This window comes from Strigops habroptila, chromosome 11 (genome assembly GCF_004027225.2).
Source record: "Strigops habroptila isolate Jane chromosome 11, bStrHab1.2.pri, whole genome shotgun sequence".
Lineage (NCBI taxonomy): Eukaryota > Metazoa > Chordata > Aves > Psittaciformes > Psittacidae > Strigops > Strigops habroptila.
This window is the reverse complement of record NC_046360.1, coordinates 2,818,594-2,837,761: the sequence shown is the minus strand read 5'-3', so window position 1 is coordinate 2,837,761 and position 19,168 is coordinate 2,818,594. Positions and strand designations below refer to the sequence as shown.

Here is a 19,168-nt window from a genome sequence, read left to right as displayed (position 1 = left end):
CCAACCGTGCAGTTTAAAGTGTTTGCTCTTTAAAGTAAAGCCACCCTACGGGAGGAGTGTTTCATCCAACACACCACACGTTGGTGCACATTCATGCACACTAACATGCAAGTCATAAGCAGTAGGTCACAAACATCACCAGACTAAATCACAGCTGGTCTCTGCATTTGTTTAACAATTAACACCAGCAATGGCAATGTTGCCTTGGAAGTCTGATGAAACACTAAAAAAATAGACACCTAAACCCAAGGAATCACAAACAAGGACCAAACCCCCCACCTTTCTTTTCTCATTATTATTGCCACAGACTAGAGCTTTCCAAGGGAGATGAAAAGAACCAGGCTACCAATTGTTATTTCCTCCTGACTTACAGGTACTCAAATATGGAGATGACAGAACAATCATGTTAGAAACAGCAAGGAAGATTTCAGAAGAACTCAAGACCAAAGGCTCAGTGACTTCCTATGGAATTGATGTGCTTTGGAAAAACCCAGCACCTTCTCTTTGAAATGTTCTATAATAAATATGTTTCCCTGATTTGAAAAGAGAACAAATGATAGGTTTAAATAGCAGCAGCATGCTGTAACGATGAGCACCAAAAACCCAACAAGCTTACACAGAACACAACATTTTTTGAGCTATGTTCTCTCTCAACTCCCACACACATTCAGATGCAGAGTTATGATCATTCCTTTTCACATTCACAAAACATCAACCCCTTCCCAGGTTCAGCAAGGCCTTGAATAAGTTTGGAAAACATGGGGCTTCAGAAAGGCGGAAGATTCCTGGAGGTTCAGGCAAGATCTGAGGAGTCCACCAAAACTAAGCAGAGAGAATTCACAGGGTACACCGATAGGACAAGACTTCTCATCTGCTTTATTTGAATCTTAGACTGGCCTGGCAGTGTTCAAGGCCAGGTTGGACAGGGCTTGGATCAACCTGGTCTAGTGGAAGGTGTCCCTGCCCATAGCAGAGGGTTGGACATGGATGAGCTTTAAGGTCCCTTCCAACCCAAACCATTTTAGGATTCTGTGATTGCAAGTGTAACATATATATCAGCAATGATATGCAACTGCTCACCAGTTTTCCTGGAGTCACTAGTAGGTAATTTAGAAGTTTGGCACAGAGACAGGAACTGCTCCATGTGCTCTCAGTGTCAATGTGGCTGTTACACACAGCTCAAATCCAGCAGCAACAGAAACGATTTGCCATAAGAATCACGATTTTCAGGTATAACTTACAGTCCACTTCCCAAATATTTTAGCTCTTTTGAACCAGTTTCCACCTGTGCTGCCAGAAGTCATCAACTGTAGCAAAAAAAAAGAGCAGGTGACAATGTTCTTGACCACACCACAGGCTCAGCACAATGACTTCAAAGGGCTTTTTGCCCAAACACAATAAAAAAAGACCCATGACGTGCAGAATCTGGCCAAGAACACATCCATGGATTGCTGAAGCAGCTGTGAGACACACACGTTTACATTAAAGGTAAGCTCAAAGTGTTATTTCTGCTCTATTGTTTTATAAACCTAAATTAATTTACAAATATCCTGGCCCTGTTCACAGGAATCTCCTCCCCCCTAATGCTCCATAGGACATCAATCTTGAGGAAACGCAACTCCCACACTTTGACTGTTACACAGGAAAAACAATGTTGTTATGCAACACCACACTGTTCCAAAACATCTCAAAGTCAGGCCCTCGACTTCAGCAGCTTCAGAACAGAAACGGCAGTTCATCAGCTCTGGAACAAATTCACAGAACATTTCAAACAGGGTCCAGGTAATGACAAGGCTCCTCCGCAGCAAAAGGAGATATTTTGTACCTACGCTCTGGTATTTAGCACATCAGTAACATTTCGCACTTTCAAATACTCTCCTATTACCTAATTTAAGTGCAGATTGACCAACAGAAATAGCATTTCTCACCCCACTTCCCTAACATTTTCTTGCAAAGAGGTTTGGGGCTTTTTTATCCCTTATAAATGGCCATAAATCAAGCAACATTGCCAGGTTTTGTTTGTGAAGGAAGGTTATCAGAGATAACCCCTCTCTCACAGATAACCCCAAGCGAGCAGAAATGAGGCACAAGTTCCTCTCCCTTGTTTTTCTTTACATCTTTTCCAGACTTGATATTCCCATTGATCATTAAACTCCAGAGCAATTTTCTAAAGTTTGCCTTTCAGAATGCAGCAATTGGGTTATTTTAAAAGCTTCAACTCCTGCCACAACACAGGTAAATTCTAACCAGCAAGAATGCAATTAAACATCTCAGTGAAGGGCTGCAGTTACCACATCCAAACCTCAGCCAGCTCCACAGCGACGGCTTCACAGAGCTCAGTATCGCTATTCAGTAACGATTTCAGACAAACATTGAATAACACATCCATCTTCAGGAAAAGCAGATTTCAAAGAAACACACAGTACAAATCTCCTACTCAAAATGTAGCTTTTCTTAGAGTCGAAGAAGAATTTCTCTTGCAAAAATTGCTAGGAAACACTTGATGATTACAGTCACCACTCCTCTGGTTTGTGTCTTAGCACAAAGGCAGGCAGTTTGTAAAGCTCTGTGCTCAGTCTCTCTCACAGCCTTCCCTCAAAACACTGACCTGACACTGATAAAGGCTGTGGGGGAGCACAGGCACAAGGTGATACAGCTCCAGTCATACCTTTTGCAAACAGATGCTCTACAACAGTTAAAGAAAAAAAACAGGAATTCGATCAATAGAGCTGCTGCTTTCCAGGATCACAAAAGTGTATGTAGGACACCTGTTAAGAGCAAAAGCATTCCCTCTCTTTCAACTAGGCAATTATCCAGCATGAGCTCAGAGTCCAGGCAGCACAAGGACTAATGAGGGTTCTCCCAGCCTTTTTCATTTACAAATTGCTTCTCCATGCCTTCTCCCGGGTTCTGAGAGTTATCACAAATGTCTACAAACACAACTGGACAAGTATTTCAAAGCAATTCTATTCTGTATGGAGTTAATCCAGCGCATTCAAAATAACTTACCCACTAATAGCTTCACATCTCTGACGGTGAAATCCGGGTCAGGCATTCTGTAATTAGCAAAGAAAGCAATGTTAAATACTGTCAGGATAAGTATGGGTACACTTTCTTTACCATAATAAAAGAGAAATAAAGGTATAGTGCCCTTTGTCCACAGTGCAGTAGGTGGAATCAAGCAAGGCCTCGCTGAAGTGTGGACAGTGTGAGTTTTAACAACATACATAACATCTTTGCATTGGCAAGTGTACAAAAGTTTCTCTACTCGTAATGAAAGAGGAGAAGAGGTGTCTTTTCAAGCACTAACAGCACTGGAGTGGGAGGGAAAGGAAAGCTTTGAGGGTGATTTCAATAAAATCCTAAACCTTTAGAGCCTGTCCCTGCTGAGCAACTCAGTGGTTTGCAACTGGTGGTGCCTCACGTGTATCCTGAGGTGAACATCAGCACATTTGCCAGTGGATACAAAGTGAGGCATAGATAGAGCTTAAGACAAATTTGTTCAAAGTCACATCAGCACAGGTTGGATTCACTGCTTGAAAATATCATGTAAAAAATAATGAATTAAAGCCCATTTGTTTTCATACCTATTCCAAACTTCCTTGTCTGGCAGAAGACAACCTGGCTGTACTGGATGGATAGGGAAACTCTTGTTCAATTCAATTTGGGCTAATGTAGAGCTAAATTAAATGGCAGCATAATTGGTTTGCCCGTGTTGATGCATTTATGCAATCCCTTCTACCAGGCAATGGATTAGGGTTTAATGTAATTAGACAATAGCCCAGTACATCAAATGAGTGAGTTTTATATGTCAGGTAGAGAGAGTAAAATTCTACAACAGATAGATTGGACTGAAAAAGAGAACAAAACCAACAGTGGGGTTTTAAAGCTGACTGATTTCCTCTTCCTGACAGCATTTCCCACCACATCACACAAAACCTGACTAAGGAACTGGAACAAAACCCAGCCCTGTGGGACCTGCCAGTTGGTGCTGTATCCCTCTTACACTGCTTCTGCTCATAAAGGACTTGTGACATAATCCAGTTAGAAATCAGAACGATCCAGCCCAGAGGCAAACTTACAGAGCAACAGTTTTTACTATTAAGAAAACACTGAAATGTAAGCTCAAAAATGCATTTGCTGGCACACATATAACGTGAGGCCTATTTGCCAGATTCTGTTTGTCCACTTTCTTTTATCCTTATCACCTTCCTCCGGTGGGATGCGGAGGCTGGACAATATCTTTTGTTAGTTCTCTGCCAACCCTCACATCTTTGCATTTAGCTCGAGGGCCCCACAGCTTTGGAATTCACTCCCTTGCTGGAATGAAACAGCCTGAATCTACTGACCTTCAGGGTTCATTCAGAGCTCATCTTTCTTTTCTAAGCACTAGAAAGTCAGAAGTAGGGGAAGGAGGAACTGTTTGTGGGTGAGCAAAATATGCAAGGCTTATCTTCAGATGACACAGCTTGCCTCTATTTTGGGTCAGACACGTAGAACAATTACTATGGGCAATCTTTTTCACATCTGTACAAATCAAAGTAAAATCAAGACAAGATTACTACAACCAAGATATACGATGACCCTAAGCCAGATGCATACAAGCAAATGCAGCAATAAACACTACTCAAACTGGAAGAAACCAATCCTAACAATGAAATTGCATGGGTAGCTCTTTGGAGAGCACACTTGGCATAACCTTTTTCTTCTCTGCAGTCTCAGGATGTATGATACATTAGAGAAAGATACACCCAGGGAAGAATCTCAGGCATGAGCACAGCAGGTTTCAAGCACAAGAACCCATTTTGCACTTGGGTTGCCTTGGGAGGCCCACCTTTAATTCACACCCATTCTGATGGCTGTTGAGACCAGAAGTGACTCTAGTTCTAAATCTCCAGGCCCCCCCCAGTATTACTGCCACACTCTCACACATTCAGGGCTGGTTTGCTTCAGCCCTATGATGGCCAAAAATTGTTGGTTTTTTTTTTAATGTCACCAATCTTATTCTGATCAGTAAGTGTTGGTTTGGTTTTCTGCATATGAATCCAGAATATCAACAGTGCAAGAATTGAGATGTTTTTTCACTGTTATGCAATTTTCAGGCAAATGCATCTCGTGTAAAAACACTCTGAATGCTTCCAAAGATTTCATATGTCATAAAATATAGGTGAAGAATAGCATAGCAGGGGGACTTCACACCAAAGTATGACTGACTACATTTGAGATTTTCAGCATCTTGTTACACACAAATCATGTTGCCTCAAATAGAACAGAAATGCAAAGGCTTTGGCGTGCACTGGGTGCAAACCTGCATTTTAGTAAATGTTTAAAGAAGTCTCCTATTCAGATCCTAATGAGGATGAACTCTGGCTGGCAGACATAGCTGATTAACCACAGTACAATGCAAGATGACCACTGTTCAGCTAAGAGAGACATCTCTCCAAACAACATTCTCTCTCCAAGAGGCAAACAACCCTCTGAGCAAAGCAGCTCCTCTTCTGCTACGAGATCACAAGTGGATTTCCCTGCTTCCAGCCACAGCCACAGCTCATGATGGTCAGAAATACAAGGAAAAGCAATTTTCAAAGTTGCATTGTAATTTCTCCCCATTCATCTCATTTCTTGCCATTTCAGAGTATCTCCAAGCACAGCAACCAAAATGTTCAGCTATGCTTTGTACATCTGCCAGGCACAGACGTGCAAGCTGACTGCTTAACAGCAAACAGGAGTAGAAGCTGCAAATCATTGGTTATTCAAAACATCACAAGTCTAAAAATCATCTTGTATCATATGTTTTACAGACCACTGCGCCTCAAAAGGCACCCTACATGTATGTGGATCACCTCATCTATGGTAGATGACACACACGGCCTCCTCTGGACAAGCCAGCAGTGCTAGAAAAGACCCAGTAAAACATAATGTCCTCCAGAGCCTGAAGTGGTTCCCAAGTCTCATCAGTAAATGACTGATCCAGAGGCAAACTGTCTAGTCTTGCTCTAGTGATGGAACACAGCAGGCTATGACATCCCTTAATTCAAGCAGTAAGCGTCAGGATGATGAGACTAAAGGCTCTCAACGTTTTGGATCACTTATGCAGGTGTCAATATTGCTTTGATCTCGCTGGAATACAATGCACACAGAATTTATGTATCCACACATCCACACAACTCCTGTATTGCATGTCAGCTACGTTTGATAGATACATGTAAGAAGTGGAAATGTAAATAAAATTAAATCATGTTATCCTGCAGAGTGCCAAATAGGGAAGTTTGCTCATGCATTTCACTTCTGTCACTTAAAATACACATAAACTGTGTTTCCAACCTTCTCTCATTCTAGTGGCATTTATGCCCAAGTGCCTACAATTCCTTTACAACATCATTTCAAACTAGTCATGCTCATTTAAATAAAAAATATTAGAATGGTCCATAAGAGATTACTGAGCTACAAAGTCTCGTGTTTGAATTCCCCGGAGCAGCCAGTATTGAATGATTCAGCACAGAATGGAAATACAAAAACAATTCACCCAGTTAACTGTGAAATGGAGAATTCAACTGATTCCACACAGGAACCACAAAAAGCTCATGTATCAGATGAAATTTGCTCTCACTTTTGCCATCATACTAAGTCATCAAAAATATCCTTAGAAGAAGAGAAAAAAAAAGCTTCAATATTTTCACTCTCTCCTCTTGACAGTGAACTCCAGCTAAAGGAAGAAGTTGCACATGATGTGTGGACGGTTCATAAAAGGGAGAAAGGGAAACAGCCCTAGAAAGGAGGAAGGATGTCAGAATAGCATGAGAAAGACTCCAGCAGTCAATAGGAAACTGAAAATCTGGCTAGTTCAGCTGGGCTGCTGATCACAGCAAACTGAAACACGTATTTCTCCTTCACTATCCAAAGCATTAGCATGTGACAGAGAGTCGGGTAAGTGACTCCAAAACTCTTGCTGTGGATTAACATTCACTCTTCTTCCACCACATCACAACCCAATTCAGAATTCGAAAGATGCTTTATCCTAACTGCCAGAGCTGCAGATCTCCAACTGGAAATGAAGGCATCAGCACTCAGCCTTGCTACTCCTTCACTTCCAATGTGTGCCCCAAAACTGCTATTTATTTGACTGCCTTGCTAACGCTTACAAAGAAAGGTACCTGCTTGTCAATGGTCTTCTTTGAGGTGTGGTCATCTATACATGGATTCATACATTAGCATTTGAAGACAGGTCCTGGTTTTTTGCCTCAGTAAAACACAGCAGTGGATACAACCTGGCCTGTCTGTACGCATGGCTCAGAACCTAAGGCAGGTACACAGCCAAATCCTCCCCTTCGTCAAGGTCTTAACGAACATTACTGGTGGCTTCCAAGAAGGAAGAGGAATAGGACTGCTGACTGCAAATGCATCTAAAAGCAACACATCTTGAAGAGAAACAAACCGACACATGACACAAAAAATCAAACTACTCACTACATGATCCCGTTGAGGAGTCTCTCAATCCCTGGATCAAGAAAGACCAAACACCACTCTCCAAAATAAGTATCACATCTGGAGGCTTCAATGAAAGCACACAGCTACCCAAGTTGAGGGGAGTGCTGGGTGGAAGCTCTCCAGATTTCGGGCACAGGAACAATAGGGAAACAAATGGTAATGTGTGAGCTGAGATCTGAGAGTTGAAATGTCTACAGTGAAAGTGCCTCACTACAGAACCCTGAATTATGAGCTCTATGGACATCAAAAAACAAGGTATGTTTTGAAGGATCTTGTGCAACATCTACAGTGTTTCAGGAGCTGAGGCCCAGTAACGTTTGTGTCTGCAGGAGGAGCTCTAAGTTCCAAGGGAAAATATATCCCAGTACAACAAAATGAACATCACTGTAACTACTCCTGAGTGCCTGTAAGCGCTTCTTGGTCAGAGTCCAACATATAAAACTATTTTACTATATCACGAGAAGCATTACACAGCATAGTAAAATATTTGACACATGCCTGTCAAATACCCCAAACACTGCTTCTTCTCTTCCTCTCCTCAAGTTATATTGGGGTGCCTTGATTCTTTTTGATTTCAGAACTGGGACTCATCAGTGCCCTAAACTTTGAGCTGTTCCAGCAAAGTAACTATGCTTTCAGAAAATTCATTTTCTGTCTTTCAGATAGAATCAGTTACAGAGTCCTAATTTCCAAAGACATCAAGGACCATTTATCTAAACTCTGCATTGTGTGGCTGATAAAGTACATCATTGTAATATTTCTTCCTCAGACATTGTCACTTCTACAAAGAAACTTGCAGGATTCTCTTATTAAAATACCAAATCCTTTATGACTGGATATTAACAAAACACAACTTCAAAAAGATTCTAATAATGCCACATCTTAACCAGACAGAATTAAATATTTACAAAGCTGTAACATTCTGAAGAGAGCAATTATCATGGAAAGCACCAGACACCATTAGACATTCCACCTGTAACACACCAAACAATTGAGAAGTCAAAAATTGAAGGAAGGCTCTTGTGTCATTCCAGCCTGGATTGCATGCAAGAACCTTTGAATTTCATTCCTAACCTTCATCAGTGAGTTGGTTTTGATTGTGTAGTACCACGCTGTCTGCACTTAACTTTTAGAGACCTCATTATCTGCTTGTTTATAAGCGGAAAATAATCATTCCTCTTCTCCAGGGTGCTGACAGTCTTACTAATTGCAATGCATTTTGAGATCATCAAAAGAAATACCACATACAAGTGGAAAGCATAATGGTTATTTTATAAAAGCATTTATTAATCATCAAGACTTGGTTGTAACTTACTTAATTCCCAGTCCATCCTTATTTCTGAAGATCAGGGGAACTCTGAGAGCTTCTCTTTGCACATACTCAAAAGTAAAATCTGTTTGAATAATGAATAAAAAAAAGCCAACATCAATTACAACAGCATTAGCACCTCACGTTCCATTTCCTCAAAACACTCCCCATTTCCCTTTTCTCACTAAAGAACTCCACTACCAGCTAAAGGAAAACAGAAAGAGAATGCATATTTTAGGGCCAAAGCGGAAACCAGATGACAGACAATGCTCTCCCAGCTGCTCACCATTTTTCCTGTGCACTGATGCACAGAAAACAGAATCCACTCAGAGTTTGTCAATTAAGGTCTGGGCTGAAACCCTCAATGAAATACCAAATCAACAGTTAAAAGATAGTAAGTAAATGACTGCACATCAGCCTGGGGCTTTGGGGGCAAATGTGTAGTTGAAACTGAATATTGACGTTTATGCATTTTAAGGTGTACATTTCTGTTTAGGAAAAAGCCATGTGAGCATTAGCTGTGTAGAGCAGAATGCCCTGATTGCATGAACACAGAAATCTCTTTTTATGTGAGGGTTACCCTAACTTTCCACAGGGTACTTTGTAATTAATCAAAAACATAACTGCAGGAATCTTATACAGCTTCTAACACTTGGGAAGACAGTGAAAAATGAACAATTTGGGGGGGAGCCACAGTATAACACACAATCAAAACTGAAAGTTAAACGTAAATGTGTTATGTTAACACTGCCCAGTATCACCTTGTTGCTTCACTGAGGATTACACAGAACTGGCCTTGCCTGGGGACTTCTTTATGCAACTATCTGATACAATGGCAGTGATTTGGGGATTAGAGAGGAAGTTACAAGGCAGCGATTTGGGTGAGCTGTGCCTACAAAACCCCTCGCTCCCTTTGGAGCCTTGTGCCACAGAGAGAAGAGGAATTCCTGCAGTGGCCACGTAGGTTTCTATGGTTCTGCTATTCCCCCATTCTTACAGGAAAAAATGACTTTTCTATGGCATCCATACGCTGCCTTAAAATGGAAAACACTGCCTGACTCTTCAGCACTTCAACATATTCTACACTGTGTGAAATACACCACACGCTTTATGTAGGATATTCAGGTACACACAAGTAGTTTAACTTCCCCAAATTCAGCCAGCAACATACAAACTTCCAGGGAGAGGCAAGAACCTCAGACCTGAGCTTGTGTCAGTGGTTTTCTCTGCTATAAACCCCATACTGATAGAAACAGGGGATACAGAGGCTCAGCTTCCACGCCTGCAGATGTATTTCCCTCTATTTTTACAACTTTTTCTTTGCTGTATTCAGTTAGTAATTATGACAAGTAGGGATATAATATTCCTACTTAGAGTTAGCAAATCAGAGCGCTGTAATTATCCATTTACAAAGCCATTAAAATGATGGCAACTTTATTGCTACTAGTCTCAAAATAAGTGTAATGAATCCTCCAATTAACTAAGGTTAGCAAATAAATACTTCTGTACTAGAGGACTCTTCCTTTCCCAGAGGCATTAAACTACTGCCTTTAGGTAAGCAAATAAATAAACCAGATATTTTCTTAAGGACACTCATCCAAGTCAGAAAGTCAACAAACATTAAGAAGCTGGATGGAAGGAGCAGAGGCAGCTGGAGCGAACAAGTAGCTCTGACAAACTGCCTTCAAGCCAAAAATCACACCACTGCCTGGCAGCACCTCGAGGAAAAACCTCCAACCACATTCCTAGCAACAAAATACATCAGTTATCATTAAAAATAAAACAAGAATACGGGAAATGAAAATAAATATATGGCTCAACCAACTCCATGTGTGCACATGAACTGTTTCATTCTTACTAACCACTGTCATTGTGGTGCCTAAATTCAATTCTTGGATATATAGCAAAAAATAAACCAATAGTAAAACTCAAGGCAGAGCAACTAGGAAGGCAGAGCCTTTCTTCCTAATGCTCCAACAAAGCGCCTAAATCCCTTGTGGGGCCGAACAAAGCAGACCCAGACCACAACAAACTAACAAAAGACACTCATTTATTTTCAAGTTCCCTAGAAAGGAGAAGGCAACCCTAAGATTTGAGAGCTGCTGCGAGAGGGAAGCTGCGGGTTGTACTACAGTTAGTGCAGCAATGGCAACCACTGAGTATTTGGAAGGTGAGGGTAGAACTCCATCATTTTCTGGAAAACTAATTAACATTTTCCAGCTCAAAAAAATAGGTGTTTGTGTTTTGTTTGGAGGAAGAGGGGTCAGGGTTGAGCTTATCTCCTAAACAAATACCTTCCTCAGTAAGATAGGTATTTAATTTCTCCACCACATTAACTTTTCTAAAAGGAGCTTAAAATGCTCATGCAAAACGAAGCCTAAGGGAGAAAAGGAAATTTTCTAAACTAGATTAGTGGCTCCCCCGTTAGAGCCATTGCAGGAGGATTACAGCCACGACTCCTCTTTCCTGAGAAAGCCCTCGGGAAGGCCGAATTTTGGTTAAGGCCATCTGGGAATCAGGAGCCGTGTCAGCAATGCTGCAGTAAATAAAGGTGACCTGCAAACCTCCCGGTCCTGTTTGATTCCTGGGCAAAGCTCTCCTGTTCCCTGCCAGGCAACCACGCTGCCTTTGCTAGCGCTCCGCAATTTAAATCACCTAAGCAAAACAAATCCCGTTATCATTTAACATACGATAGGAACACAAAGAAGGGGTTGACTTTAGTCTCCGACCCAGGCGAACATCCTTTGCATCCTGCAAGAGGATTCAGCAGGAGCGCAGGGGGAGCGGGAATCACCTCCAGCGAAGCGGGGGGCTGGGGTTGCAGCCTCTCCTTTGCCAGGACCTAATTCCTGAGCATCCCGGCGGTGCGCGGGGTCACGGCAGCGGGGGATTCACGCCGCCTCCCCAGCACCGTGTCGGGGCAACAACCGCTGTGCGGGAGCGGGGGGAACGGGGACACACGGGGCGGCCCCATGGCGGGGCGGGCTGCAGGGCCCCGGTGCAGCAGCAGACGCCCCCCCGGCGTCGTCACCGGATCCCCGGGCAGGGGGCGCGGGCGCGAAATACGAACCCAGGCTCGGAGCTACACGTGGAGGCTCCGGGAGCGGAGCGGGGCGGGGGGAGCCCCGGCCCCCGGCCCGGCAGTTACCTTTCCCGTCCATGGCATGCACGAAATCCCCGTGATACAGTTTGCTCTTTAATTTCTCTTCCAAATTGAAACTCCTGATGCTGACAATTTCCTCCACGTCCGAGAGATCCTCGTTCTCATCGTACCGCCTTCTGCCAATAGAGCGCTAGAAAACAAAACAAAACACAAACACATTGTCCGGGGGGAGGGAGGAAATAAAGAGGAAAATAAATGAGAGGAAAGCGCATGCATCGCGCAGACGATTTCATAAACAGCTCCGGGAGGAAATAATTAAGGTGGCAAGACAGAGATTGAACAAAACCTGAACCCAAACATGCAATACAGCTGCGTGCACAACCTTTTCCATCCCGCGGCACGGAACTAGACCCGGATAACAGGTGTTTGGCTGCGGGAACCAGCGCGGGGGCCGCGGGGCTGGAGCTGCCGGCTCGGGGGGAGCGGGAGGCCGGCGGCTCTCGCCCGAAAGTCACGGCCACGGCACCGAGGCGGTCCCGTTAAACCCCCCTGAGCGGCGGCCAATGCCCGTCAGCGGCCGGGTTGTTTTTATTAATATTGTTATTTCTGCACGTGAAAACAAGACGATTGCCCGGGGAAGGGAAGGGGGGGGTGGAGGGTGAATCATTTAATCCCAGGCACGGCATCCCGGTTTCGGGATTTACATAATCCCCGTGTTTCCATAGTCACACCGGAAGCCGCGATTTAAAAATCTATGGAACGCCGCGATGGATGCGCAGCCCCCGCCCCGCTCCGCACCTTCCGTTCACCTCCGCGGCGAGGGGCAGGAACGGGTTAAATGGAGGGGGGGGGGTCCCGGTGCCCCGGGTCGGGGCTGGAGGACGTGGGCCGAGCGCGAAGGTAGGTCGGTGGGTCCCCAGTTTGAGGGGTCGGGGGGGGGGACCCCCGATGCACCGGCCACCTCCAGCGGTTCTGCCCCTCTCCCTGCAAACCCGCCCCGCGGACACACGCGGTGGATCAGCGCAAACCCGCAGGAAAGAAAGAAATAATAAATTATATCTATCTATTATCGTCCCACCCTCTCCTTCCCCTCGGTTAAATTCCACCCCCTGCCCCAGTGCCTAAGCTGCTCTCTTGCAAACTACGTCGCTCTGCTGCCTCCGCTCTACATGCACTGCTCCCTTCGCAAACAATTAAGCAAAATCAATTAAAAGGCACGAATAGGAAATCGGCAGACGCCAGCTACACACCAATCTTCTTCCAGAGTCTGTCTCTGCCTCCATTTTTTTGGAGAGTTTCATCACTTAATTGTCAACAGTTCCTGTCCTGCATTTTTGGCTCACATGGGGAGGAGGAAACCCAAAAGCCAGCGAGGTCTCGGTAAAGTTTTGCTATTTTGCACCAGCACTTTTTTTTTTCCCGTGGGGGGGAGGAGGGGGTGGGAAGGGGAGGGGGGTGGCGGCGGCGATGATGCCTTTTGCAAAGTCCTAAGGAACCATTTTCAGGCGCTGCGTGCGGAGCGGGGCGCAGGCGTCGCAGTGCCCGGAACGTAAACACCGCTGGGGCCGGGGGGGGGGGTGTCCGGGGGAGCGGTACCGGCGCTGGGCCGGGGCCGCGGCTGGGTCACGAGTGCGCAGCGGCCGCACGCAGGCGCTGAACGGGTGGGGAGGGAGGGGGACAGACGGACAGACACGGGGGGGACCCCGCGGTCGGTCCCTGTGTGGGTGCCGCTGCAGGGGACGAGCCCTAAAAGTTGAGCGGTTCCGCTTGCACGGAGGGGAGCGGGCTCAGCGCCCACCCCGCGTTGTAACCCGGAGCACGGTTTATCGGACTCCGGTAAAGGGTGGCGAGGGAGAGTGGCAAACGCTGTAAAATAACGTTGTAGTAAGTGGGTTTGTGGTGAATTCCCGCTGGTGGGGCGCTGTGTTGTACCCACGCTGTGTTCTCCGAGCACGCGTGCAGCGAGGCAGCCCCGCCGGCTGCTGCGGGCGCTCCGAGAGCTGCGCCCCGGCTCCGTCCTGTGTGTCCTGGTGTCTGGGATGTATTATTCGGTGTGAAATAAAGCCAGAGTGCCTTTGTAATACGCGTGTGCAGCAGGTAGGTAGAAACCGCGTGGAAAAAGTACGTCAAAATAATAGGAAATAGCTGCTGATAGAAATCTCCAGGCTGGCGATGCTGCGGGCTCCTGAGGCTGTCCGAGGGTCCTGTTTCTACAACAGCGATTCCCGTCTACTCTAAATTGATGAAGAGCAAATACCGGGACCGTGTGATGGCACCAGCGGGGTCAGAGTGCAGGATCTGAACAGCCTCCAGGTTCCAACGCGTGGCTCCTCTCTGCACTGACATCTTTACCTCCCCCTGCACGCCCCCAAGGAGGGGAGCATCAGAGAGTGCCTAAATGCGGGGCCGGGCTGGTGGCTTTGAGGTGGGTGCTCCTCTGCTTTGCTTTTTGCAGTTGATGCTGGCTTGAGCTGCTTGTTCACTGCTGGCTCTCCTGGAGCAGCATAAATCGGGGGGTGCTGGGATCTAACTAGTCCAAACTCAGAAGGGATTTGCAAACTGTCTTTCTATGGCTTTAATTCTCACATTACATTAAACACAGACTGAAACCTCTGTTAAAGAGGGATTTTTTCTTTCCTATTCCTGTCCGCTTCCAACAGAAACAGTCTCACATAGCACCCAGTTACCCCTTGGATACCCAACCCATCACATCTAGGTACTATATGAAACATTAAATATTACACCAAAGGTAAAACACATTGAAGTTCAACTTTGGCAGGCCTTGCCAGTCATCTCTTTGCAAAGCTCCATATTGTAATGAACCAGAACGTGCATAAAGGCAGGAGAGGACAGAGTTCTAAGGATTTAAGGCAGTGACCTTCTCACTGTGCATCTGCAGAACAGTGAAAAAACATATAATTTTTCTCCAGCATCTCCCTATTTGCAGATGATTGAACTTTATGCTCATATAGGAGTGTTGTATAGGCTATATAGTGAAGTGTGGATTCCAGATGTCTGTTCTAGCAAGTGCATTATGAATCCATAATCCTGAAGAGATATACGCATATGTTCACCTTTCTGCCAAGATTACTCCATCTTAAAATCAAATGCACATGTACATCTGCAGGATTGAGGCTGCAGTACTTGTACAAGACAAATGGATGTTACTAGAGAATCATCAGATAAAAAGCACATCATCCATTCCACAAAAGTCCACCAAAAAAGCCAGAACATAAAAGAAAACTCATTTTTCTAAATCTTCCTTTTTGGACATGAACAATCTGAGACTCTTGGTATATCAAACAAACCAGGGGCTGTATCCGTCACATACACCTGAAACACCAGATACTCAAACAGGAAAGTAAATATGTGGCTTTAGAAATACCACATATTAAATCTATAGATCTCTGAAAATAGAAACCATGTTTTGAACCTTGTTTCAAGACAGAAATGATTCCTATTAAACTACAGTTCATTTTACCATTCAAATAATACTATATGTAATCTGTGTATTAATAACAAAGTCTCAAACTTAAAAGAAGTGGGGAAGAGAAGGCAGCAGGCTGTGGGTGATGAGAATATCCACAGCTGTGTTACATAGGATAAAACTATTTAGAAGCAACATTAAACCCATGTGCTTCAGCACACAAGTGAAGTACTGGTAGATGAGGGTTAGGGCTCATTTCCCCTCCAAGCAGCTTGTGCCAAAGGTTTGCAGCAGTGCCTGGAGCTGGGCCCTGTCAGGCAGGGTTTGATATGGGACAATGTGGGGCTGCTGCAAGGCTGGCTTTGTTCAGTCTGAAAAAAAAGGGGGGAAAACCATTTCAGGTCTTCAGAGTGTGAAAAGGGAGCGGTGGTCATTGAGGAGGGGGTGGCCTGAACTGTATTGAAAGAAAACCCACTGATGCTTTTTCTCTGGATGTTAATGTAGCTTAAATTATTGAAGATCTAATCATGCCAGTGTGCTGGATCCTGACCTTGCTATGAGGAGCTCTCATTTAATTAAACTTGTACTGCAGGACGCAGCTAAAATAAGAACTCCACTGCTGTGCTTGGGAGGGCTGTGAAGAAATGGGTTTATTTCACCCCTTACTCCTCCTGAGCTTTCAAACATAGTCATTTCCCTTTGGATAGAAAGGACTGAAATACCTTAAAAAATATTTGAAGATTATCTTCTATCCTGTAAGATCTACCATTCTATCCATTACTTTGGGTTAAGATGGAAGACTAGATCTTTAACCGTTGTTTTATGAAGGAAGTTAAAAATAATACCATTTTTCTAGTCATGACACATCAAAATCCTTCCTCTGCAGAAACTCCCTCAACTAAACTTTACGCTTTTCTTTCAGTGAGATCTGCAGAGATGTTTGCCTCGACCTCCTCACTGCTTGGTTCTGCTGCCGAACCTTTATTTGCCTCGTGCAACTTCCGATGTGTTGTTTTTAATGCAGATCTACCATCATTTCCGTTCTGTGGTAACCTGGTTTGGTTTTGGTACAATAACAGGAACAAATGGAAGTGATGATTTGCATGTGAAGCTGGAAATATGCTTTAGAAGAACTGCTCTGCAGAGGGTAGAACCTTTGCATGCTCAGTGCCATATCCATTAATCATACAGTACTCAGCGAACCCATTCTTCTAATTCAGTCCTCCTACAGAACATACAGAAGTACATTTTTAGCAGAAAAAAAGAACTATGAGTATCCTTGTGACTGTGTACAGATTTCTCGGGGCTTTCTGGAAAGAAACTTGGACTTCTGCCACCTGCTCCGATTGTGTTCATGCCTAAATGATCCAAGAATGGGTTGACATTACCTCTAATTAGGGGTAATAGCAGCCTGCTGCTGCTAGAGCCAGTTCCTTTTCTCTTGCTATGTCTCTCATTTCTCCTGCATTAGGTGCAGTGTTCGTGCAGCCACGGGATAAGTCAGTTTAGTGACCTGATCCAGCAGAAAACTCGCCCATTAAGGAGAAAAAAACCCGCTTATTTTTTTCATTAGGTCAATTCACTGAAGCTCTGCAGCCGTTTGATTGGTATCATCTACAGGATGTAGAGGAGAGGGGGGTGAGATGAAGGAAGAGTGCAGGACTACACCCTTTTGGTGGCCTTCCGCAATTGCACTGATCAGAGGTAACGAGCAGCCCCAGTTCTGAACTCCAGCATGATTTCAGAACTCCCCGAAGCATTTCTACGAGTTAATTAAGCATGACAGAGTCTTTTTGTTTCAGCTCACTCTAAAGCGGCAGTGCAGAGGTGTGTAATAATGAGTAATTAGAGCTGGAAAGAAAACAATTTATCCTGTTTAGTTTGTACCCCAGAATGGAGTTGTAAAATGTTCGGAACATCAAGGGGAAAAAGGGTATGCTGCTACAGCCCTAATGGTTTAGTTGCAGAAGCCTTGATCCTCAATTCATGTTTTCCCATTTAACAAATCGACTTTTTATTTCTGATAGGAAAGGAAATGATATCTCAAAGCTACAACGCTGGAAGCTGAAAGTTACACATGGGTTTGGTTTGGAAAAGGGGATGGGATGAGCTTTCGTTACTGATTTGGTAGGTCATTTACTGTTTCTCTGTATGAAATATGAACTCAACAGTTCATCAGTGTGCAATAGTGTTATATCTTTCAACATCCTTCCTGATAAACAGGATTAGGAGTGATGGACAGAATAGAGAAACAGTGAGTTCAAAGAGTCTGGTTTAATAGAGTTCTTTAGAAAGACACTTGAGGCCCTTCTCAGATGTATGTCTCTTGCAGGTTTGTGTTTTTCTAGAGAAATCTGATTTTAGGGAACAGGTCAAGACCTAGGTATTATTTATGCAGCAGCACTAACCCATGATGTTAGAGTTCAGCCGTAATTTTGTGCAGAAATGAGATGAAATAGTGAACAATCAATCTTGGTTACGCACATAAGTATTTGTCATAGGTTATGAGCAGCAATGCAAAGTATTTTTAAATGTATGAGTCCACAGAAACTAAATGACAGAGGCTTAGTTTGCTTGAGATACGGAGGAAACTACATCACTGGGTTTCGATGGTTATCACATCTCCCAAGGAAAATGCGGTAATGAAATCACAAAGGGGCTGTTACTCACTGCTTTGCAATGCAGTGCTCAGACTTAGCCTAAGGCATCAGGGGGAGTCACAGAAGAAGCCGACTGTGGTGATGAGGTCTTCTGGTTTTGGGTTGGCTTTTCTTTTAGAATTAAAGCACGCTCAACAAAGAGTAGTATTTATAGTCATCGAATCATTTCGGTTGGAAAAGACCTTTAAGATCATCAAGTCCAGACGCAAACCCAACACTGCCAAGTCCACCATTAAATGCTAACTTACGCTTCCACACAAATGGACACTCTACAGTAGCGCTGTCACCCATAAAAGAGAAAGAAGGTGGCGAATACTTCATAGAGGCAGTGATACACCAGCAAAGGCTTTTTAAGGAAAGACTGCAGGTCACACTCATTTATAGAAGAATGAATTTCACTCATTCATTGAGGTGTTTTAATGCCTCCGTAGATAAAAATCTAACCAAAAGTTGTTTATAAGAAGACAACTCCATTTATTTCCTGAGAGGGAAATGAGAGATCAAGTCTATGTGGTAAGAACCAGCAGTTTCAGGGAATGCCTCTGAAGACTTCAAGTTGTTAAGATTTTCTCCTTGGGTGCTTCAACTGCATCTCTTTTAAAAGAATGCCATGTAAATGAAGAGCATTAAGTGACCTGTGTTGGTGTAGATTGTCATCACCTTTGCTGTGCATAAGTAAATCAACGACCTTGCAAATCAGGGAAGGGTGTGAAGAGAGGAACAAAGAAAAACGTTAAACACAATGTGCTGCATTTTTCCTACTTGTAAGGTGAAACATTTCAATGCCACAGAAAATCACCAGTGCTTTTGATTTCTAATGGAAGCAACACTGCAGTAAGTGACCGTCTAAATGCCTGGAAATAGTAAAAGTATCCTTGTCCAGCATTATTTATATTGTTAAAATTGTACATTTCTTACTAGAAATCGATAGCAACAGGTTGGTTTCTTACACATCCTTTAGTTCTCCAGACCCAAAAGTGTGACTTGGCACCAGCACTGTGTTGTCTCACCTTTTCAGAAATCATCTTCAGAGCTGTGCCACGTATTTGCTATGGAGTTCTGCTCTATGCCTCATTTTTCCACTCTGTAAAACACAGAAAAAAAGAAAAATAAAGTATGTTTTAAAAGGTTTGCATGAGCGTGGCAATAATCTTTCAACAATGGCCTGTGTTCTCTGTTGA

General features: G+C 43.9%; 1 protein-coding gene across 6 annotated transcripts in view; it reads right to left on the bottom strand.

Moving 5' to 3' along the window:
• Positions 1-19,168, bottom strand: part of KDM2B (lysine demethylase 2B) — a 119,490-nt gene that overhangs the window by 99,326 nt on the left and 996 nt on the right. For 4 of the 6 annotated variants that reach the window (XM_030500993.1, XM_030500996.1, XM_030500995.1 and 1 more), the window contains exons 1-4: positions 13,151-13,414; positions 11,946-12,090; positions 8,804-8,882; positions 3,010-3,056 (exon numbers count right to left, since the gene is read on the bottom strand). In XM_030500993.1, coding sequence (XP_030356853.1) covers positions 3,010-3,056; positions 8,804-8,882; positions 11,946-12,090; positions 13,151-13,201 — 322 coding nt within the window. In that variant the 5' untranslated portion in view covers positions 13,202-13,414. Of the gene's footprint in view, positions 1-3,009; positions 3,057-8,803; positions 8,883-11,945; positions 12,091-13,150; positions 13,415-18,997; positions 19,072-19,168 lie in introns of those variants that run through there. The other 2 variants (XM_030500992.1, XM_030500991.1) reach the window with 1 other exon arrangement.